Source organism: Falco cherrug, chromosome 1 (assembly GCF_023634085.1).
Source record: "Falco cherrug isolate bFalChe1 chromosome 1, bFalChe1.pri, whole genome shotgun sequence".
NCBI lineage: Eukaryota > Metazoa > Chordata > Aves > Falconiformes > Falconidae > Falco > Falco cherrug.
The window spans coordinates 123,978,948-124,002,596 of record NC_073697.1 but is presented as its reverse complement, the minus strand read 5'-3'; the positions used below and the strand labels follow the sequence as shown (position 1 = coordinate 124,002,596).

The following is a 23,649-nucleotide window of genomic DNA, read 5'->3' as shown; positions in this document are numbered from 1 at the left end:
TGGCTTGTTTCCATTCCAGTTTCCCTCTTTCCTGAAGGGACCAGAGGAGATGGCTGCACCGTGAGATCGCGGCTGCGGAACCAAAAACTTAGCAAAGCCTTGGCAGAGTGACAGGTGGCACAGGAAAAAAAAAAAAAAAATCAGAGCTTGTCCTGTGCCCTGTTCTACTGAAAGTGAGAGCGAAATATTCCTGCACGCCGCCTCGCAAGGAAGAGCTGGAGCTGAAAGGCAGCGTCTCCTCCCTGCTGAAGGGGCCTTATCCTGTGCTTGTTTTGTAAGTCAGAGCTTCAGTGAAGTCAGTAGAGACTTTGTCTGAGGATAACAGTCTCAACAAAATACTGAAATGCAATTTCCCCGAGTTGTAGTGTATTGAAGAAGAGACTGAGTCAGAAGCAATCCCCTCGCAGCGACGGAGCTGGGTTCCTGCTGTACACGTGGCTGTATCAGTCTGAGGAAGGATGTCACCGTCTCTTAGGCTGGCAGATAAGATAATTTGTAAAAAGCACGGGGGTATTTTTCTGTCTTCCCTCCAATGAACCAAATCTGGTATAATTTGGCTCCGGCAGCAACTTGGTTTGCTGGGTTTTTAAATGTACCAGTAAAGGCACACTGTTTGCTCCAAACAAAAGCTGTCTGGGCTTGGCATTCCCGACGCGTGCCTTGGTAGGAGAAGCCAGGCAGCAGTTGAAATACAATGAACTGCTCCCTTCCACCATGGGAAAGGCAAGATATGGCCAAACTTAAATTGTGCTGTTATTTGAGGCTCTTCGTTGGGTTGCAGAGGCAATTTTTTCTCAGTGTGTGCTGCAAATATGTTTAAATTTTCTCTGTTTTGGAGGCAAGTAGTCAATGCATCTGAAGTGCATACTTGACATATGCTTCTTTTCACATGCTGTTCTCCATTCGTTTCATGTAGCAGATGCTCAGTTTACCACTTTAAATGTATTCTTATTTACTAGAAATTATTTTAGAAAATAGCTGTTTGGAACTAAACATTTCCAGCCCTTCTTCTGGGTGCTGGGAGCTCCTTTTTGCAGCTGTCCTGGGTGGCTGCATGCAGATGTTGACAGGTTAATTTGCATTTGAAGAGCTGGATGCAGTGAGCTAAGCAAGGGTTTTTCTTCCCTGCTTCTGAAGGCAGTCACTTAAACACTCCTTGCCAAATTTAGCCCTGATGCTACTCTTCTTAATTAACTGGAGCAACATTCAAGCTGAGTTTGGCCCATTGGTAGCTGCCCATTTATTCCAGGGTTGAATTAAGCCCCCTGACCATGTAAAAGAAAGGCTCTTGTTCGGAAAATTGATTGTTCAACAGCAAAGCACAAAAACAGTCCTAATTCACAGCAAGGTGGTGTGTACAAGCGGCTTTATCTGATTTCCACTATATTGTCCTGTTGCCAGAAGCTGCAGGGCCAAACCTTCCAGCTGAAGTTTCTGGTTTACCTGGTTGCTGCATACTGGGGTCAAAAGTGGTTTAGTAAAAAGGAAATCCTGCTATTAAGGAAAAGGTACAGCTTGCTCTGCTTGATCCCCCTGCCTGGAGAGTATTCTTTCTTGCTGTTGTTGTTGCAGGGTTCCCCTCCCCCCCCCCCCTTAAAATGAGATTGTATAAAAACTTTCTGCACAAAGACCCCAATGTAGACTTCAGTCCCTCCCATCGATAGAGAAAAAGGCAGAAGTCTTGATCCACAGCCATGCTGTCAGCCTCTAGGAACTGTTGCTCCTGGTCTTTCATGTGCATGATCCACCCACATTGACTCAAAGCACGATTTAGCAGAGACCAAAAACTTTTCATGCTGCAGCAGGGAGCAAAGCTAACATTCAAAGAGCTGTAGCCCTGTCATGATCAAGGCCCGTACGCATTGCTTCCTCTTCATTTTCTTTTCTTCCCTTTAGATGTTACAAAACTGTCAAGGAAAACCACATCCAGCAGGCATTAGAGCACTGAACTGAACCTGCAGGAGCATGGGAAGGTGTAATTAAGGTTGTCTTGGGTTTTTTTCACCTTCATTTCACCGTGCTTCTGTGTTTCCCTGCTGCGATCAGCTGTGGGCAGATGCTGGTCTCACTTCTCCCCCAGAACCTGGACTCCAGCAGTTTTCAAGTTTCCTCGTGCTGGTGTAAGAGCAGTCAGAGCTGCAGCTGAGCTTGCTGGGCACCAGGGCTCCATGAGCACACAGCCACCCAGCTGGACTCTGGCACTTTACGTAGGCATTAGACACACCAGCCTGCATGTGGGCACCGTGATGGACACTAATAACACGTTAACCTTAATCTGCCTTTTGGAGTCTTGGTGGCAGAATCCCAGCTGGTGAGGTACCAACTCCTCACCCCATTGCATGGGTGTGGTACGAGAGACCGCTGGCACAGTGCGCGTTCTTAAAGAAAAGCCTTTCCTCCAGTCCATCCTTTGCATCATGCATGGAGCTTTTCTGGTAGATCTCTTTTTATTTTCTCTGTAAGAACTCAAGGGGAAGGGATAGGAATGGAGAATGTTGCTGTTCGACGTGATTCAGGTACCCATGGCGACACACTCTGCATTGTCACCAACACAAGGAGATTACCTTATACAAGAATAACTACGAATTTTTGACCTTCAAGATTTTCTTACCTGTAAACATTATAACTGTATAGCAATGCAACCCAACTTGTCAACAACAAGAAATAAAAGAAAAATAAAACTAATTTAAAACCCTACAGTGGCAGCGGAATAAATTCATTCATTTATCATCTCGGAGGTTCCCGTCGCTCCTGCCTCTTTTCCTGCAAAGTTTAAATGATTAGATTTCTTTTTTACATTATGTTTACTCTCCTAAGAATAGAACACAATTTACAGAAGCTCATACAGATGAAAAAGCATTTTCGTTTTGTGCTGTTGCTCACACAGTTAACACACACAAACCTGTACCCTCCAGCTCTCCAAAACCTTGGTTCATACCGTCAAATAAATTAATACGATATTCAGAAATTTATTTTGAAAACCTTAAAAGAAGAAGGTTTATTACTTGAACTTTCACTTTAAAAATACCGTGCTTCTCAGCATTTCGTGCCAGACTTTGTCCGGTCCAGCCAAAGGGGCAGATTCTTCACAACACTTACATGTGCGGCTGGTCCTGCCAGCACTAGAATTGGAGATATTTGCAGGAGAGAAGATCCTTAAAGTGAAGAAATGCAGGATGAGGATCTAAGTTTACCATAACAGCTGGAAAGAACTTAGTAAAATGAAATTCAGTATCTGCTGCTATAGATCTCCCAGGTTTTAAGCTTCCGAGGCAGGCGGTGATTTTTAAGCAGAATTTTAACTTGCACGTACATGAATTATTTCTAGTGACTTGCTCAAAAATAGCAATTTGAGCCTGATTCGCAATGTACTTACACAGGGCTGGAGTGCGGCCAGGCAGCCTGCCCATGCCTGGGCGCACGAAACTTTCTGCACACACCTGAACAAAATACCCCTGCTTGGCTCTGGCACGGCGGGCTGGGGACACGCTCCCGGTGCCCCTCGTCCCTCCCCTGGCACGGATCAGCAGGGAACGGACAGAGTTCGGGGTGCAGACATCTCACTAGGGTCTGAGCCAGCGAGGGAGAGCTGTAGCTCGTTGCCAAGAGAGGCTAATGGCAAAGTGCTGTCCCCCGAGAGCAGGGGAGCATCATGCTGCGTGACTCAGAGGCACAGCTGAGTCACAGCCTCCCCTGGCTTCTCCTGTGATGGGAATGGGTTAGACACCGTATTCGAGATTGTGCTTGAAGTCACGATCCAAATCATTGTGTTCAGGCTCCTCATTTGCTTCACAGGGAGAAAGTATGTTGCACTTGGAGAAGAAAAGGGAGTCTGTGGTGCAGGAAACCCACCTCCTGGATTCCCACTCCTGAGAGCACTGTTAGGAAAAAAAGAAATCCAACAAAAAACACCTTTAAAGCACAAAGGGGTGACAGTATCTCCGCTGGAGCCCCTCAGAAGTCGGTGAAGGTACACCTGGCATATTGAGTATTTGCCGGTTAGCAGGACGCATCAGCTAGGATAGCCTGGGGCGTGCGGAGCTGCTGTGGAAAAGCGTTGACGTCTCATGAGGGTACGGCTGTCCTGCTCGGGAATACTTTGGAGCAGATCTTCAGGGGGGGTTAGGTGTTGCCATGCCTAAAATGAGCAACTCAGCCTACAAACCCCAGCGCCCTGGACAATACGGGACACTGGAGAGCAGAGCTCATGAGCTGGACCCTAATGGTGAGCAGGCTGGCACCAGACCCCAGCTCTGCAAACCCACAGGGCTGGTGTATGGGGCTGTGCTCGTCCCGAGGGATGGACATCACATGTATGAGTCCTCTGGATGGAGTCACGGCAGAGCAGGCATGTATCGGTGGATCCCCTCGGATACTGGCACTTCCCTCGCAGCACCGTTAGAGTTAAGTGTCACGGCAGATCTTCGCTCTCCGGTAGATATTTGCTGGCACATAACCTGGTGAATCCAGGCTATAGAGCATACGTGATCTATAGTCACTAGGCAAACTTTCTCAAGAGCTTATTTAGGAGAGAAAGCCCTGATGCATCGGCAGCACTGTGTGCAGGAGAGCTGCTGGAGCCGGCTGATATTTCGACACGACTGAGTATTTTTAGAGCCATCCTATGGTGCAGGATTTTTAACTTCCATTTCACAGCCCTTGAAGCCTGGCAAACTTTCATTAACATTTGATGCCTTGAAGTCATGCGAGGTCTGGGGGAAAAGGGAGAGAGGAAGGAGGAAAAAGAAATACACCTTTTTTGGAGCATGTAGTTTGCCAAGTTGCTGTGAAGCTTAGAAAAAGCCTCCGACCCCTATTCTTTGTACCTGGTGCTCTTAAGGTACCCAAACCATTCCGAGAGCATAGGTAGAATCCCAAACCATGGCTGTGTGGGAGAGTCTTGCTTAATTAAAAGTTAAGTTAACGTCTTAAATACCTGGAGTCTCTCTGGCCCTTGGGGAGACTGAAGCACTTTTTAAACAGAGTGCTCTCCACCTTGGAAGGATTATGCCACTCTTCTTCATCCATTATTAGGCAACTTTGCTAATATAAAGCTCTTTGACCCCTAAATCCCCAAACTATTTATAAGCCATCATGTCTCCATCCTGGAGAGGAGAACCTGGGACATGGAGCAGTTAAAGGATTTGCTCCCAATTCCCGCTGCGCGTGCTGCCATTTCTGCTCAGCACCAAGTAAGGCTTTTCTCCCTGAATTTGTATACGGTGAAAACTGTGCTTCCCTGGCTACGAGGCAGACTTTCAACTGGAAAATAAATTAACAGAAACTCTGTTTCCCCCACCTCAAATATACAGACGTATACACACACAGACCCAGAGTCTCTTTGCACACAACTGAGATTTTTCATAGGCTGAGGGAGTAGGAAGAAGAGACGTATTTTTGTCTCCTTGGCAAAAATATATTGGCAGCATATCACTGAGTTGTAAAGATTGAGTAAGTACGGGAGCGTGGCCCCATTAAGAGAAGCGGGTTTTGGAGAGCTGCCCTTGGGCTGCCTGCACCCATCTGCTAGGACCATCATAGGGATGCTGCCCTGGGGGGCTTCGGGGCGGGGGGGGCGACGGGACGGGACACACCCCAAACAGCCCCTGCAGGCTCCTGTGGAGGAAGAGGAGTTTGTAATACCTGAAATGAGGCGCTGTCATCTCTGCATCGCACCAGATGAAATGTCTGAAGGGGAGAGGAGCTGTAAATCTCCCCCTGTGCATGGCACCGTTCCCGGGCAGTCGGAGCCGCTGCCTGCCTCCCGAGCTGCCTACCTCTCAGGAGGTCTGGCCAAGATGGTGACAAACTGGTCCTCTCCTGCTTTCAGAACTCGGGAGGAAATATGGTCCCTGAGATGCTGTTTTACAAGGGCAGGGAGAAAGACAGAGGCCTGGGGAGGGAGGGCTGTGAGGAGTTCATGGCACGGTGGCACCTACCTTCTGCCCAGGCTTCCCAGAAGAAAGGAAAATGTCTTGGTGGTTCTCCTCCCAGCTGTAAACCTTCCCAGACACTCCCCTGCCATCCTAGGACAGCAAAAAGCAATTAGTGGCTCTGGTTACAAAGATGTGCCTGATGCTGATAAGGGCTGAGTCTGCCAGATACAATATTTAAATCCAGTTCTGCGATCCCAGGCTAGATTGCCCAAAGCCACCAGAACCATTATCCTTCCCCAATGCAGGTAGAGACATTTCAGTGTAAAATGCAATTCTGAAATACTGAAAGTAAACTCAGAAATCTCAACAATAAAATATTTATGCATCTGTGCTTTAGTGCATTGTAATTTTGCATGATATGCTTTGCTTTTCAAGACTGACTAGATTAAGGCACTTCTGATTCATTAAGCACATTTTCCCAAATGCTGTTTCTACAACCATTGTTGGGCCATTGTGTTTAGTCGTATTTATTAGCTGGTGTAACAAGGAAGTTACGTCTTCCATAAACCTGAGAGGAACCTGCTTCAATGTGTTGCTCTGAATCTCAGCAGAGAAGCAAACAGTTCTAATGAATAATTAAAGCTTAAAGAGGTCATGCAGCTTTTGCAGTCTCGTTTTTATTTGTGACTGCTTAGTTTGCATTAGGAAATAGAAAGTTTCAGGTGCAGGAGCCAAATGAAATCCCTTCTACGTGTGTTCATTTATACAGATCTATTTGGTAGCCATCTCCATTTTTATGTATTAGGCCATATGTTAACTGTAATAATTTAAATCCGTCCTGGGAATTATAAGTTTCAGGCTCTTAATTTTCATCAGGCAGTGGCGTTGCGCATCCCCTCACCTTCTGTCAGCAGTACGAGCACCGACTTCCCAGCCGGGCAGGACTGTGGATGCAGGCAGAGCTGCTCAGGGAGGACCCAGGTTGCCATCTGGTCCCTGTCTCCACAGGCACCACCAATCTGCCAAGCTCCTGCTCTCCTCCTCGGCCCTTCCTCGCCTCCGGCCACCCACCGCCCACCCTTCCCGTCTCCTCCTCCTCCTCCTCAGCTCCCTCTCCCTCCCACTTTCTTCCAAGCTTCCTTTCCTCCTCCCCTGCGAACCACCTCCCGTTCCTCCCGGCTCTGCCCCGAAGCTCTCCTTCTCCGCCTCCTTTTTCACCTTGCTCTCTGCCTTCCTCCCCCCGAGCTGCTCACCCTTTGCCTTCCCCTCCCAGCCCCTACGGGAGGCTGGCCGCAGCCAGGGACACGCCGTCCTGCCAAGCCACCCTCCACCACCAAACATGCGAGGCACCCGAGCCTGCCAGCATCTGCACCCCCCGGGAGGCTCTGGCACCTTACGGGGTGCACATTCGGCTGGAAACCAGGGATAACCAGATCAGTAGTAACTCTCATTCAAGCTAAAGTCCTTCATATTTCCTTTATCGTTTCTTCTAGGATATATTACACTTGCAAAATAATTTTGTTCCCTTCATTTTTTCATACCAAACCCTATTCTTTCTAACCAGCAGCGCTGTTGTTTGTTCCCAAGGTTAGACATCAGCCCTGAGTATTCAACTAGACCACACGCACCGCACTAACCTCTCCTAGTGGAGTGTCTTCTTCCACTAATACATCATGCAGATGATTTTTGAAACCTTTGCCTTGCATTTCCCAAATCCAGCCATCAGCAGGGCTCGGCAGTTATGCCCCTTTCTCCTCACCTTTAGATTCCCCGATGTCATCTGCCTTGTTTCGGTCCCGCATCACTGGTTGTGCATGATCAGTCTCTAGAGGTTCAGCTTCTATGTATAACTGAAGAAGCTGGCATAGGAATGAGGAAGACATACTCCAAAATGCCTGCAGATCCTACTCAAGGTCACTGCGTTATGAAGACAGACATACCACAAACATTCTCTTCAATTAAGATGATCTATGGAGTGAAATTTCCCTATTGCTTCTTCAATATCCAACTATTTTTTTAAATGCCATCATCTTATGATGAATCACCATGGATTGAAGAGACATGGAATCATTACAAGATTGCAGGAGTGCCCAAATATCCTGAGCAATCCCCATCAGTTAACTAGCGAGGTCCTATATCACTACTTTCTAGTTTAACCTTTGCTTTTTCTTCATAAGAAAAAATTTGTGGTGCATAAGTGAGCCAAAAGAAGGTTTGTAAAGAAAGAGTTCAGTTCTAGATGTCAGGTTGAAGATGTTCCTGCTATTAGAGCAGGCAATAATTCATTTTATGCAGAGATGATGATGATGATGAAGATTATTATTATGATTATTGTTATTGTTATTATTAATGTATATTTAAATATATATATCTGTGTGTATATATATATAATATATATATATAATATATGTATATATATATATAATTATATATATATTTAATATATATTAATATATATATTAAATTACAAGGTGATGCCTTGTAAGCTTCTGCTACACCATGAGATCTCAAAGAAGTATCGAAAATATGAACCATTTTTCTACTGCCTAGATCTGGAGGGTTTTTCCGTTACATAAGAAGACCGAGCGCATCCTGTGCATGTTACCCCAAACATCCCCAAGGACCACCCAGGTCCTCATTCTGGAGAGTTGTTTCTTAAATTTTAGACTGTGATATGACAACTGCAAACCTTACCTGTTGTGAAATGAGGGTATTTCAGGAACGTGAAAAAATGGCAATTTAAGAGGGTCTAAAAGTAGGAATTAAGAATGAGAAGGCACATGTATGAAAGTTGAAGTGGCAGAAGATACAGGGGACAAAGCATCTCACGTTGTACTGGGTATGTTTCATCTAGTTCGAGAACTATAGTCATTCCCCAGGCATGACCATGACTATGTCTCATATTATAAACTCAGTAGGGACTTTTAAGAGATGTGAATGTCCATTTCCTTAAATTTCCTCCCCCAGGTAGCGCCGAGCCACAATACAGGCTTTATAGACGTGCTGCGATCATAAGAGGTAAAACCATCAAGCCCTGGTTGATCACCATGTTAATGAGGGAGAACTGATGACTTGCTGAAGTAAGGGAAACCATATGGATAAAAACCAAACTATCCCTTAAGGGAAACTCTATTCCAATTGTGCTAGCACAGGAAAACAGCACAGTTTGACAGTGTGAAAATAAACACAATTTGTCATTTTACAGCATATGAACGCTTCATCAGGCAAAATGACTGTCTGTTCTCCAAACATCCGGTACAATTTGGCATTTCAGCCCGTTCATGATGATTGGTGGGGAAATTTCTTCACCAAAAGGGTTATCAAGCACTGGAACAGGCTGCCAGGGAAGTGGTTGACTCACCACCCCGGAGGGATTGAAAAGCCCTGTAGATGTGGCACTTAGGGACATGGGTCAGCGGTGGCCTTGGCAGTGCTGGGTTAGCGGTTGGACTTGACGATCTTAAAGGTCTTTATAAGTCTATGGATTCTATGATGGACTGGCAGCAGCCTGCCTGAATGAGCAGTCTTTGTACTGGTGAATATGTCAGGAAACAATATGTCAAGAACAATGGGGGGGAAAAAAGGTAATTTTGGTCCAAATCAATATATACCTGAATCCTGGCTAGCATACAGGCCACCACAGCTTATTTCCCACTGCTCTCTGAGGTGCTGGAGCGACGATCGCCACTGTGTAGTTACAGCTGTGAATAACGAGTTAGTCTCTGACACACTGTGCCAAAAGCGCTGCTGGCTACTAAAGTACCGCTTTAAATTAAGGCATTTTGGACCAGAATATAAGCAAGAGCTGGAAAGCTGTTGGAGAATGACCTTCAGTTCAAAGCTGTGATGGGTGAAGATGCTTGCCTGAGAAGCCAACACCAACTCCTCGAGTGTTAGACCAATTTCAGCCAAAGTAGAAAAGCCAACTACAGAACTCTAATGGAGGTTTCTAGCCAAGCTCCAAATTTATTTTAAAAGGACAAGGATGATTATATCAGCCACCCAGCAACAGCTTTGGCAAAGTGGTAGCAGAGCAAAGTATGGAGTTGAGTGATGAGCCAAACTTCTGGGCTGCCGGGATAAAGGACTGCGGCATGAAGATGCAGGACGAGACGAGGTGTGAAGGCAGAACACAGCAAGCGTGGGCCGTTGGTGGTAGATAGAAAAGCAGACACAGAGAAGTGAGTTAACAACCTCGTGACAACTAGAAACGCTGACAGTTTCTTGGGACTGAGCCAGGCATGGGAACGTTCGCTCGCCGTGGCAGGGCTAACTTATCTCTGACTTGAAAATGTTCCTCGAGCAGCGTCGCCAGCATTGCCCCCAAAAAATCAAGTCATAGGCAGGTTGAGGAATTGCCCCTATTTCCCCATGCAGATGCTTTACAAAATGCAAACTGAACATCAGGGCTGGAAGTGCGTCAGGGTTTCTTCCTAGAAAACACAGAGCTGTTCCCTCAATAAGCTCCATAAACGAGAACAAGAAAGGCTAAAACAAGCCACAGGCACACACCTCTCGCCCCAAAATTTCCCTCACTTTGCCATCCAAGCAGCAGCACAAGAAGACACGGTTAATAAGGAGCAAATTGCAAATGGTAGTAGGAACGCACGGAGAGGCTACGGGGGATGCCTGAGCCGTGGTGGCGGAATAACGCAGCACGCTATTTTATCTGCTTTGGCCGAGGAAAGGCAGGTGGGAAAAGGATAGGAGTGTTGCTCAATAACCTCAGTTATCTTTTTATCTATCTGGTTTATGAGAGGAACATTCAAAGAAAATGGAAATTAAGTAGCTCAAAACAACAGGTAACGTAGAATCAACTCTTACCGGCTTTGCTGCTGTCCTGCATTTCCCTGATACCATTGGTATTCACTGTGGTAGCACAAGGACACTTAGTACTCTTGGCAGCAGTTTTGCAATGACTGAAGAGGATTGAAAGGACAGCAGCCAGACACTGTGATGTGTTTTATTAGCTCCCAGATGTGCAGGTGAGGTGAATCTTTGGGAAATGAGTTTCGCAGCCATGGATTTTCTAACGTCACTCAAGGTCTCCAATAAAATCTTATAATGGAATAAAAGGCTGTCATAGAATTTTCAAGTCATCTTTGGCAAGCATCTTTCCTGCATCTGTTCATTTCTTACACAGAAATACACGTGCACAACATCTTTGATGATATTTGCCCAGCTGAAAACAGAAGGTCGGCTGCTAGGGCTGTGCGTGCCCACGCGAATTACAACCAACCGAGCCTCTGCGAGCATTTCCCTGGATGCCTCGTGGTGTAGGTGATCCAGAATCTGAAGATGCGTTGCCAGGCTGTACAAAACAGCATTCAGGTGTTAGGTCCTGGATTGCAGCATGCCAAAATAATACTGCTTGAAGAGTAAAATGGTTCAAGCCAAAACTAGAAGTCGCCACCCAGCAGCAGCCTTCCTCACCACTGAAGCAAGATACATCTTCTCCCATGTGCCTAACTTCTTCAGGCAGCGGTGAGCATCCACAGATACTGGAGGAGAACAGCTAAGGCACCACATCTGGGCCACGGGGAATTCAAGAGTGTTGGAAGAGAAAAGGGTGGTGGGTCATGACATGAAGGTCAGACTGCCCAAGCGGGAACCTGGCTGGTTGCTCTTTACGGCTGTGAAATTGGCACTCGCGTCAGTGGAGGTGGCTCTTCTGCAATGCAGAGCATGAGCTCCACTACGGTCTGAGACCACGGCAGAAAAAAGCCATGCAAGGAGTCGAGCAACACAACCTTCATTCTGCGGGGAGATGGTGAAAGGGGAAGCTGCGAGCTGCCTCTGCTTCCAACAGAGAGGGCTTTGTAGAGGAGCACCGAGGAGAGGCTGCAGAGGGCCACAGGCAATCAGACCAGGCACTGCCACAGCGCAGGCAAGTCGAGGAAAGTGGGTTCTAATGTCCTAGAGCAAATACTTGAGAGCGGTGGTGTAAGACAGTCCCTTCTCTCACAGAAAATCTATGATAAATACAGGAGGGAGCGTTAACCACTGTGTGAAGGCCAGAGAAGAAGTGAAGCGAGGTTAATGGTGGGACTGAGCATGTCAAATGACAAGATAAACTGAGACCTGTTCCTAGAGAAAACGTGCTTTTGCTGGTCTTGAAGAGAATGGCAAGTGCTAAGAATAAAGGCCAGGGTGACAGCAGAGCGCGAGCCCCTGCCAGCACCAGCTCATTTGCAAGTGCGTGGGCAGAAGCAGCTGCGAGCTGCTCCAGTGTGCGTCTCCTCCGGCGCCGCTGGTGCCGGGCGCTCTGAGCCCTCGTGAGGTGTTTAACACACCGCGAAGGTGTTTTGCCTTGAAAAACATTACAGAGGAGTAAGCTGGAGCAGGCAGTAAAAGCGACCGGTGGTTACTCACGTGGCGCTGAGGGGACTGGTAGAAAGCTGGGAGCAGCGGAGGGTCTGTAGGCGGCGGAGGGGGGGTACTGGGAAAGGGGGAAATTCACGTCACAGCAGAAGATAAGAAAATAAGAGACCTGAGGAGGAGCTTTTCTTTGCCCACCAGACAATTGAAAATAGATCAAAAGAAGAACCCAAAGGGTTTGTTACAGCTGACAGCTCCTAAGGAAGAAAGTGGGGCAAATTTCATACATTTCAACATTTTAAAATCATTTTCTTTTTGCCCGGAAAGTAGAGGGGGAGCAAAGGGAGAAGACCAGATTCTGAGATCACTGTTACTGGGTGAGACAGATCAGAGTCCACCGCACTGAAATCAGGATCTGGCCCTTGAGTAGGCAGTTCAGCACCCTGCGACGAGAGACAAGTGAAATCTGAGCTACGAGATGAAAGTCGGAGGAAGGAGGAAAGGAGTTTTACAAGGAAAAATAAATGATTATTGTTTCACTGCCTCAACACCTGTAGAGGACCCCAGGTACTAGCAGGGCTCTTCATTGAATTCACCTTCGGGATGAAACAAAACCACAAACTGTCATATGGACAAATATTCCCTGGACTGGCAGGGCTCAGGGGGTGTCAGAGAGCATCCATCTCAAAAACAGCCTCTGCTTTGAAGTTTCCAGCTTCGTGAGGCTCTCACAACAGCCAAACTTTTCTCAAAGCAGACACCCAATAAACGTGTGTTTAACCTCCTGAGGCTTCTTTGCTGGCTCCATCCTCCGTGGCGATGAAGGCGGTGTTACAGCAGCAATGCGGGGTAGCAGATTCACATGGGGTGCGTTTTGCACATGATCTGCATCAATACTTCATGATTTCTTTTATAATGACAGCATTAAAGGTCCTCTGGAGGAGGCTCACAGGGGCTGTGCTCATTCAGGTAACTGAAGGACAGGCTGGTGAAACTCTCAGCAAACAGCAGGAGACAAAGCATCGAGCTCAGGACTGTTTAACGTAGAAAGTGCCAAGTTAGATGAAAACACCTAATGCTATTTCTTGTGGCCTGAGTGGGGAGCTCAGGACTGCAACAGTCCCTGTTCAACCATCAGCACCAGGAAACAGGTTCTGGAAGTAAGAGGAGGTCCATCACCCATTCCTCTTTTCAAGGGTTAGTTCGCAATGAGAGGAATGAAGAGAAAAGAAAGTTAACTGGGCGGCTGCGCTCGCTGCGGTGTGTCAGTCCAGGAGACAGGGGAGCTGTGCCAGTGGAAAATCAAAGAAATGAACGCAGTGCACAGATAGGCTCCACGCTTTAAATTTTGCGTAGACAAACATTTTTTGGCATGTCTGATCTCCTTTGCTCACTATTGCTCAAATCACGCAGCAAAGGATTTCAGAACTTGTCAGCAGAGAAATCTTCCTAAGGAAAAAAAAAACCCAAACTGTTTCCCTTCTCTGCTGGCACAGTCCGGCGCTGGCACACCCTCACTTACTATAAATAAGGGAAGCGCAAAGCCATGCCATTAAGGAAACCCTGTCCCACACGCCATGCTCGGATGGACACTGTGTTCAGATAACTGCTGTTACCACAGCCCTGCTCTGCATGTCACACTTCTCTTGTTGTCTGTGATGCTATCTGTCAGTCAGCCTTCCCTGTGCTGATATATTCTGAAAATTTGTCATTTAAACATTCAGATATCCAAGGGTAGTGGTAAATCGGGCTAACGGTTGCGCTGGAACCGAAGCACAGCATTTAATCACAGAATAGGTGCAATGAGTGGAAGCATCAGGCCACGTTTCCCGTGGTTCCTTACTAATTGTCTCATGTTTAATATACAGGCAGCTCCTTGCAACTTGTATTCCCTGTACCTGCAAGCACTTACTGTCAAATGATCTTGAAAATCATTTCCTTCCACATCTTCATCCCAGAAGACCCACATTTGCCAGAAAGAAATCAGCTGGTTGGAGGATTTGAGGCTAGACAATTATGGGGCATGTTTACCTGCCTGCAGGTAACTGCTGTAGCCGTACGACCACTTCTGCCGCTGACATTCATAGCACTCATTCCATCCGTATAACCCCCGCAGGAGAAAACCCTGCTCCACTCTATTAATAGCGTGCATGTGTGCACACAAGGTATCCGTAGCTGCTCAAGAGCTACAAGAATGCGGCACGTTGGCAGGGATGAGTTTGATCCAAGGAGGTCGCAGGTGTCTGGTGTCCAATGAGAAAACAAGAAAGGCTCCTCAACCAAGCCCCCAAACCGATGTCTTACTGCATAGTGTCACCAACGAGGGTGGGGGAGAGGGCTGGAAGATGAAGTAGTTAATCGAGCAATAGCGCTGCACAAGCTTTGATGGAGAAGGAGGTGGTGGCTCGCCCCATGTCCACCGCTGCTATCAGATATCGCCTCCTGTAAGCTCGTGTAAGGGGATGTCCCCCGCAGACAGGGTCCTCTGCTGCAGAGCTGCTAGCATCTTGCATGGTGGAAACCTGCTTTAAATGCCAACTGAACGCTAACGTTACGGGAAGATCTTGTTGTATATAGCTTTCAAGATTAGGGCGGGGAGAAAAGTACAGCCTGCCTTGGCAAATATTGTCCGAGATTTAAATGCTCTCTCTTCCAGTGCCGATTTGTGCAAACACTTCCAGGGCATCAGGGAATGATGTCACTGATAAATACTAACCACGGGAAACGGCTGTTGGGAAGACGTAGCCAACAACAACGTGATCATGTAGTGCATGGCCACAAACAAAGTTAACAAGTGTTTGCATCCTACAGCACTGACCATCGCTCTCAGTCATGAAAAACTAACCCCTCAGCGAACTATTCTGCAGTGGTACAGGCAGGATTATTAAAGGATTGCTTGAGAAAGAGCAAGGAGAAGGTAGTATGTCATCAGAATTTAGGATCACTACTTTGATTTACTGATGAAAACTCTATGTACTTTGAGATCTCAAACCCCAAAACAAAGCTTAATCTTCACTTAGGCACTACAGTTGCCTCCCTTATCACATTATCTGAGTACATCACACTGTAATTACAGTTATCTGAGCAACACTTAGTGAGACTGGCAAGTATTAACCTTGTCACAGAAGCCCTTGAACATAGAGTAAAACTGAGTCAGAAACAATTTTTACTTTTTCAATGCCCGCTGTAACCAGTGGGGGGGAAAAAATGTCCTTACACCATCAGCAACACTTCCAAAAATCTGCCTCTGCATTATCATTAACTCAGATCCTGAAGTCCTAGCTCAAAATTCAGAACAAAGATGTTATTATTATGAGGGAAAAAAAGGCCTTATAATATTTGTATTTCTAAAAGCATCATTTAAAACATATCAGTAATCATTCAAAGAAAGGAATAATACTCACAGCATCTCAGTGGGATATTATGGCTTACTCTCAAGAGATATCCAGAAGTACTTCTCAATATTTTAGTATCTGTTAGGCAGTGATTGCAGTTTATTTATCTCTCTCTAGTGGGTACAGCAGTAGGAGATAAATATTCCATCTCCCTCTCCCAAGGGTATAAGGGACTGCAGCCCCATACTCAAGTGAAGAAGGAAGTCTCTCTTCCACATCACATCCTGGTGTGGAAGTGGCCCACGTCTGCCTTCTGGAGCATGGCCCAGTGGCCGCCTTTGGCTGCATGTTTCTTTGAGGCATCCCCTTGTGAAGCCGTCGAGAAGAGCTTTGAGGAGTCCGGACCCTGTGCAGATGCTGCAGGGTGGTTGCTACTGCATGGAATTGAGGCGTTCCCTTTTCTGGCACCTCTTCTATTTCATGGCTTTTATTCTTTTGCATTGCTTCGCACGCTGGGGCGGGGAGCTGGGTATGTCACCAAATCTTCGTTTTGTTTTTGTTTTTTCATGCTTAAGTACAAGTCAAACTTTGTGCCTTTAAAGCTGACCACTGCTTCGGTAGCTTCTACCCAGCTAGTGTTAGTTTTTCCCAAATCTGAGTTTTGAAGTCCGTCATTATGCAATAAAAAAAGGTATTGTTACATTTCCTGGCAATATTCTGTTTCTGATACATTGTGGGTTAAAAGAGCCCTCAGTACCCGACAGATCACCAGAGTTCTTGATAGCAACTTCAGGCTTCACTGAGAGTTTAATAAGCTGCTGCTGAGTTATGATACACCTGTGAAGTTTATGGAAAACATTTATCCAGCCTGCTGCTGTTAGCGGCTATCAAATCCTGTAGGCACTAGAGAGGACCCTGAACCAATATCTGTGCTCTGAAGTACAGCAGAAATACTGGGAAGAATATTTTGGGTTCCCAGGCTTTGGTACAGGTCCAAATTTCACAGTCATTTGCTATTTCTATAAAAAGTTGGCCAGAATGACCAATCTCGGAATTCCTAAAAACTGGAAATAGAAAGGAACTCTCAAGCTTACCTAGAATTTTCTGTTTGGGACTAATTATCCTCTTTTTTTTTGCCTCTGCTGGACTTGCTAATACTCTCTCGTGTGGAAGGTTCCAGATCTAAGCAGCAGGAGCTGCAGGTCCCAGCCATAGCAGAGGAAGAGCGCAGGCGCTGCTCGTGCCGGCGCGCCCCGTCCTGCCGCAGCCTGGCAGCCCTGCAGTGGAAGGGATGGCGAGGGGATGGCTGCGTGGCCTCAGGGAAGCTCCTGCTGAGGCTGGATAATGTAAGGCCATTCTACAGGGGTCAGACCCCTCCATCAGTCCATCAGTGCTGCAGACACAAGAGGCTGGGGAGCATTCCAGCCCTGCAGACGGCTTGTCTCTTAACTCTGGAAGCAGGACATCAGTTTGGGTTGTTGCCCACCTCCACATGCCGTGGACGTGCAGGTTCCCAGAGCAGCTTTCCACGGATGGAGCTCTCTGCTGATGCCCCTGCCTGTCTGCGTGGAAGCTGTGGGAGCTCAGGTCCCTGTGATGCTTCTGCTGTTGTATCAGCTCTGGCTGAATTCAACCAACTACCTTAAAAGTTATTGCAGAAATACATCCAGGCTGAGAGACGGCCCCACCTATACGCACAAAAGCACAGAGTCACTGAAAAGCCTATTTCCATAGGAAATTAGGGTGAGGAGACTATTGATACTTTTTCCTTAATCAATAGGAGAGGATAAAAATCATACTCTGTATTGCCTCTGAACTGGCATGCCATAACAGAGAGACTCAAAGAAATGACCATCCAGTCTCAAAGGCCCTGTTATGCTGGGAGTGAATTAGTTTCATTGTGTCAACTGCCATAAAAATAAGCACCGGGATCTTTAAAATCTGAATTTTGGATAGCCCTGCTGGAGAGCCATCAGGAGCAACAAGCCAGCTGATGGCAAACAGAGGGAGGCATGGGCAGAGGTGCTTAGCAGGAGCAGTCCCAGCTGAAGCGCTCCCGTCACCTGGCAGGCAGGACAGGTGTGTCACCTCCAGATGTGGCATCAGCCACTTTCTTGTTCACAGCCTTTGAAGTGCTGTGCTGAGAAAGCCTGAGCCGTTACCGCAATTAGAGTAGATACATCATTTACTGGAGGAATTAAACACACAGTAGCAAACCTGCAGTTGACACTCACAGGGTGCAATTTAAATCCTCCGGATTAGTAATTCTTTTGAGATCTTTGTAATCATCGGTAATAGGTAGTGAAATAAATCCACATTTATATCCTACAGACTGCAGCTGTGCTTCTGTTAAAGCAGTATTAACTGGTGGGGTTTAAATCCTTCTGCCAGCTCGAGCTGTAAGCACCGCAGCTCCTGTGCAGAGGATAACTCATCCTGGGTGATGGATGCTCCTGAGCATGAAAGCGCTGGTTAATGAATAATGAAAGCACCAAGGCAGAGTCGCACCTCAGGGCTTCGCTCCTGCAGTACGCTCTCTGGGGAGGTCCCCGTGCAGCTCGCCATGCAGCACCTCCCCAGCTGCAGCCGAGCCTGGATGTGGCTATGGATAACCATCGTAGAAGATAATACAAAATACTAATTAAAGCTTTATGCAGATGGACAAAGTGCCGAACCTCATCTTGTTTGGTCGACTGAGGGATTCACCTCGCCCCCTCTGGCGTTGTTCCTGCAGGTATCAGGAGCGCACACTCGCACCCTGACTTACTGCACAGGCTCCCGGTTAACTAAACAAATATGCCATTAAAAGCCGAGCCAACCTTGAGGGGGACATGTGGCTTTAAATTGCAGCAGGAGGAGATTTATGGACTTGTTTTCCAAAGCCTAGAGAGTACCTGAAGAGGCCTCAGACTGTTCAACATCTACCGGCTCTGATAAGGGAAGCCAGCGCTCCCCTCGGGATGAGACGGGAGGGGTGATGGGTGCTGGATTGGCACCTGGCTTTGCCACGGAGCCCCCGCCACAGAGCAGGGACCCAGAGTGACAGTCGCTCCAGGCACAAAAAGCAGCTTTGTGAATTCAGTATGTTTGTAAGATAAGCACGGCATTGATAAAGTAAAGCACAGAGAGGTTAAAAAAACTCAGGAGAACTGTATTAGTGGCAGACTGGCGAAAAGAGCCCAGGAATCCTGGCTCTCCCTTCCTTCAGCTGGCCTTCAGCCCAATCTGCCCCAGATTCGTGACCTTAGAGGTGGTTTCTCGATGGCATAAAAAACCCCAGTGACCAACACTACAGACAAATAATTTACTTAAACAGCCTGGGAGGGAAAGGAAATAAAACAGAGCTGGCAGAAGCGCATCTACCTGGTTCTATTCCTTATGTGTCATGTTTGCTTTGTTTTCATTTAGGAATCTACAAAGGACATTGCTTCCGAATCAACCACTTCCCTGAAGATAATGACTATGACCACGACAGCTCAGAATACCTTCTCCGTAAGTGAACAGTAACCCCTAATGCACAGGTTTACCAGGCAGGCCAGAGGGAATTCCCTGGGTGCCTCTACTGTAGAGTGCCACCCAGGTCTTATTCATGGCAAGAGACTGGCCCAAACTGGGTGGCACAGAGCAGTGGTGATGTATGTCCAGTTCACGCTGCGGATGGTGCAGTTGTGACCCTTGGGGACCCCCGTTTCAAGGGTTTTCTTCAGCCAGGGGGACACCCATGTTACTCTTTAAACATTATATGGAAAATTTCCAGATGAAAACTACAGCTATTATTCCCGGATGGGCGAAGGTGTATTTATCTGATAAGTGCATCAAAGCAGGTTTGAGGAGTGGGTTCCAGCCCGTTAGGAAGCTTTTCCTAATGCTTAAACTCAACCCTTATGCAAGCCTCATCCTTTGCAGCTGCCGAGCCACCTCCCCCTGCAGTGAAATTGCTGCACTGTAGGAAGGAAGCTGAAATTTCTGCAGCTAACAGCAAAATCTCAGCAAAACACAGGCTGTGGCTTCCCTGCGTGGCCAGCCAGCCATTGCTGCTCTGGGCTGGCCTGCAACCAGCCACAGAAGTCGTTCCGTACCCCAGCCCAGTTGCTCAAAAGAAGGGCAAGGGTTTCATCTCCTCCAGATGAGCGTTCGCTCAGCTGATGGGAAGTTTCGGAACTCAAGCGTGAAACCTCATGAATCCTGCAAAGTTTGAGGCAGATTTCCCCTTCCCCAGAGGACACCTTGCCTAGCTGTTGCTTTTGAACATTCTGAGCAGCCAAGCTGAAAGCAGTGCCCTTTACCAGAGAAGGAACCGCAGTTCACAAGGTGCTGGGAAACCTTCAGGGAGCAGCGAGTGACGCTGCTGGCTGAAACCCCCGGCGAGGCAAAACACTTCTCAATTACACTGCTGTTAATTACCTGAAACACCACTCAGAGAACCGCTCTGCCCTTCTGCTCACTACTGGAAAACAACTTCCAGTTGTTAAGACAAGAAGAGAGAAACAAAATTTACGAAAAGTATGTTTTACCAGAAAACCCAGCTTTTTTTTCATCTTTACTCTTGTCAATTCAGATCAGTCACAGCGCTCGGGTGACGTGATTTCAGTGCTCAGGCGCAGGCGGGCGAGCAGAGTGTGAGCACAGCTGCATTTATCTTTCATACAAAGCCTTGGAACTAATGTTAAATTGATGCCAAGTCAGCTTTAGGAAACAAACGTCATTAGCAAAAGGACTGTAAAGGAAAGAGGAATTAAGTAGCATCTTGATAAAAGCGCTTGGAGAGAAGGGAGAAGACAGTCTCGGGCTCCGCAGTAAGGCAAGAGCTTGGTGAATTGTTTGCAAGGCTACTTGTGATGGGTGTTCCTAAAAGCTTTTTCAAAGGGGACTAAGTACAGATGTTAAGAACCAGTTGGTCCAACCTTTATGTGTTCCGCAGAATCGGCCTGGAGCAGCTCCCCCAGCAGAGGAGAGCTCGTTCTCCCGCACTCGGCACAAACAGGACTCCTTCACTTTAACCTTCGTAAAAAAAACCTGCGGCTCCACTTAAAATGCATACGGTTGATTTAGAGATTACTGAAAGGTTGTGACCTAAATCCAGGAGAGATGAGCTCATCCCTATATGTAATGGGGACCGAATCATTGTCTAAGGCAAGAGGGTATCTGCATCCTGTTCCAGAGACGTGAGCCCTTCCGTCCCAGTGTTGCCCTCTGTGCAACACCTTTGCAATCGGCTGTTTCTGTCACTCACTGTGCTTTTTAGCCATTTCTGGGCACAAGCTTCTCAGAGGGCCACGTCGGGCGTAACCCTTATTTCACCTGTCTGGCATAGACAAGCGACCAACGCTGTGTGCATCTTCTGAAAGAGCAGTACGAGTGGTCTCAGCCTGCTCCACAGGGGCCAGTCTGACACAGGCTTCAGATAAACGTAAACGTGGTGGTTCTAACAGAATCGATGGTTCAAAACCCTGTTGAATTCAGTGAAAAAAAGACTGGGTTTAGGAGAATTGGGTCTGGGATGAGGTAGGAGCAGGAGTTTGGATTTTGCCCTGTTGGCATTGAGGCTGCTCCCTGTGAAACCAAGCAAGCAACAGCCACAGTGCCAGCGCACGCCTGCAGAGGAGCTCAAACAAGACCCTCCTAGGGGCCCATCCCCGTGACCACACAGCCGACCTGCGTGCCTGACTCGCTGCCCTTCCCATGTCTGTGCAGAGCCCCAGCAAGTGACCGCGGGATCGCTGCCGTGCATGGGAAGCCCACACGTCCCCGGGGCTGCCACCCACGCATGTGCCCTGGCTTCCCTCCGCTCCTGCCATTCTGCAGCCGCCCCCCAAGCTGCCCCGAGCCAGCACGAAGCACATCCACCCCCCCCTTGGCAGAAGGGGGGATTTCAACCATACTCATCCTCGCTGCCTGCGTGAGGATGGCAGGGCTCTGCTGCGGTGCAGAAGCACAGCCATGAGGAGGGGGACTGGGCACCTCGGGCGTGTCTACACCTTCACGCACTTCTTCCCTGCGTGCTGTAGCGTCCCCTTTTTAAAGCCGTTGGCTTGGCTCCTGCCTTTCGGAGAAGAAAAAAAAGCACAAGCAGCACACTGGGGTGCAGAGCCCCGTGGGGAGCAGCAGCATGGTGCGCTGCGGCGGTTCACCGAAGGAGGTGTCACAACGCATAGCGGTGCAGAGCAGCCAATGCAAACAGACAGGACGGTAAACAAGAAAAAAAAAAAAAAAAGAAAAAAAAAAGCAGGGGAGAAAGCAAAATCCAGATTGCCCTAATGTTTTTTGATGTGCTGCCATTTTATTACCACTATCAGGAGACATATGTAAATTCTACGTGGTACCTATGAGCATCCTTTTAAATTTCAGAGCTAAAAGTGTATGTTGTATCAAAAAATATACTGTAGAGTTTTACAGGAAGAGAACACTGTGTGTTTTGTTTCTCTTCACATTAATTACCTGCTACAGAAAAATTCTCTCTGGAGATTATTGCTACAAGTAGAACAACCCACCCTCTATACTTGGTGTGTCTGGGAAGATCCTTCCGATGGTATCACTGAAGCACTTTAGGAAAGATCTTTGATTTAATTGAAATCATTATAAATAGGATGGCCGTAAAATACAGGACACAACCAGAAAGGGTGGGCCACGGTAGATTTTAAGCCCGTGCTGCCTTTTGCCAGGACACTAACAGACAGATGAGGATTTGGGGTGCCTCCGCATCCAGCAGCCCAGAGACAGATGCTGAATCTTGTTTTAATAATTAATTGACTCTAAAAACTGACCCAAAAGTCGAAGTACTGTTACTTCATCCCACACACGTGGGTACACCCAGGACAACAGCACGGGCTCTCAGCACCCCGTGGGCTTTTGATTAAAGACGTTGCACCCTCACTACTTGGATTTGCCAATTCCTGCAAGACGCTGTCTGAATAGTAATGCGTCTGTCTGAATTGGGTTTAGATCCAGCCAGAAAATGCCCCGTCTGTAAAGGACACATGCAGCGGCGTTGCTAGTTTTTGGTGGGAGACGGACTTTTCTCGCTGTTTCAAATCGATACAGGCATAAGCCTCCCAAGCAGGGACTGTCTTTTTTTATTTTACATTTGCACCATCCTAATGAGGCTGGGCCCATAGCGGGGGCTCCTGGGGGCTTTGCAATGCCGTTACGAAATGCCCAGTCCTGTCCCTCTTGCAGTCAGCAGAGTTTTGCCACCAGTTACCAGGGGAATCGTTAGGAAGCGATTCACTAAGTTGGGAACGCCACAGCCATCAAAAGTAAAATGAGAAAGCATCAGCTGGAACATCTGGCTGTTTCTCCTCGGGAAGCAGGCGCCGCTCGCTGTGCGTGTCAGCCAGGAGGATGGCACCCGGGAGGGACCGCGGTGCTGCCGGCACCGCATCAGCAGTCGGGCCAGATGGTGGGTTTCTCCTCTCCCTGCGCTCAGCCCCCCCGTGTGCCGGGGGGCGGGGGGGGCACCTCTTCGGGCTTCCCCGTGGCCTGGCACCCACTCACCCTCCTGGGCTGCCCCCTGCGCCTTTGCCTTGCCACGGCCCCCCGCCCCAGGGCAAGCCTGTTTTCCAAAGCACCTTATCTCCCCTTCTTCCAAAAAAATCCACTGGCTATAACAACATCACTCCGTTCCTCACTCTGCCTCTCTGGAATGCCTGCCAGGGTTTACCCCTTCGGTTTTTATAGTACAGACATCTCTCTTCTTGTGCTTGTTTATTTTTTCTCAGCCCTTTCACTCCCTTACTGCCACTTCCCTTTTGATTGCTGCTTACTCTTGGGGTGACCTGACTCGGGAAGCCAGCTTGAAGTGGTGGTTGTTGGGTTTTTTTTTTTCAGGGAATTTATAGCCCACACTGGTGAATGGACTAAAGCATACAGAATCTTAAATGACTCTACTTAGCTGTCAGGAAGCTAAACACAAACATCCGAGATGCACTTGTTAAAATTTCTTCCTCAGAAATCGGAAAGGTTTCAATGTCCTTAATATTCATCAAAAGAAAAAGGGGTTATTAGCTGCGCTCCCCAGGAACGCGGATGCCGCGGGCTTCCCAAGGTGTAATTTGCTCACCTTGTGCACGTGTGGAGGAGCCGGTCCCCCCACTCAGGCCATCCCCCCACGTCGCAGGGTT

At 47.7% G+C, this 23,649-nt stretch overlaps 1 protein-coding gene across 1 annotated transcript in view; it reads left to right on the top strand.

Annotated features, from left to right (window-relative positions):
• The window catches only part of CACNG4 (calcium voltage-gated channel auxiliary subunit gamma 4), a 43,530-nt gene that overhangs the window by 14,133 nt on the left and 5,748 nt on the right, over positions 1-23,649 (top strand). The window contains exon 2 of the mRNA XM_055700909.1: positions 18,938-19,021. Coding sequence (XP_055556884.1) covers positions 18,938-19,021 — 84 coding nt within the window. The remainder of the gene's footprint in view (positions 1-18,937; positions 19,022-23,649) is intronic.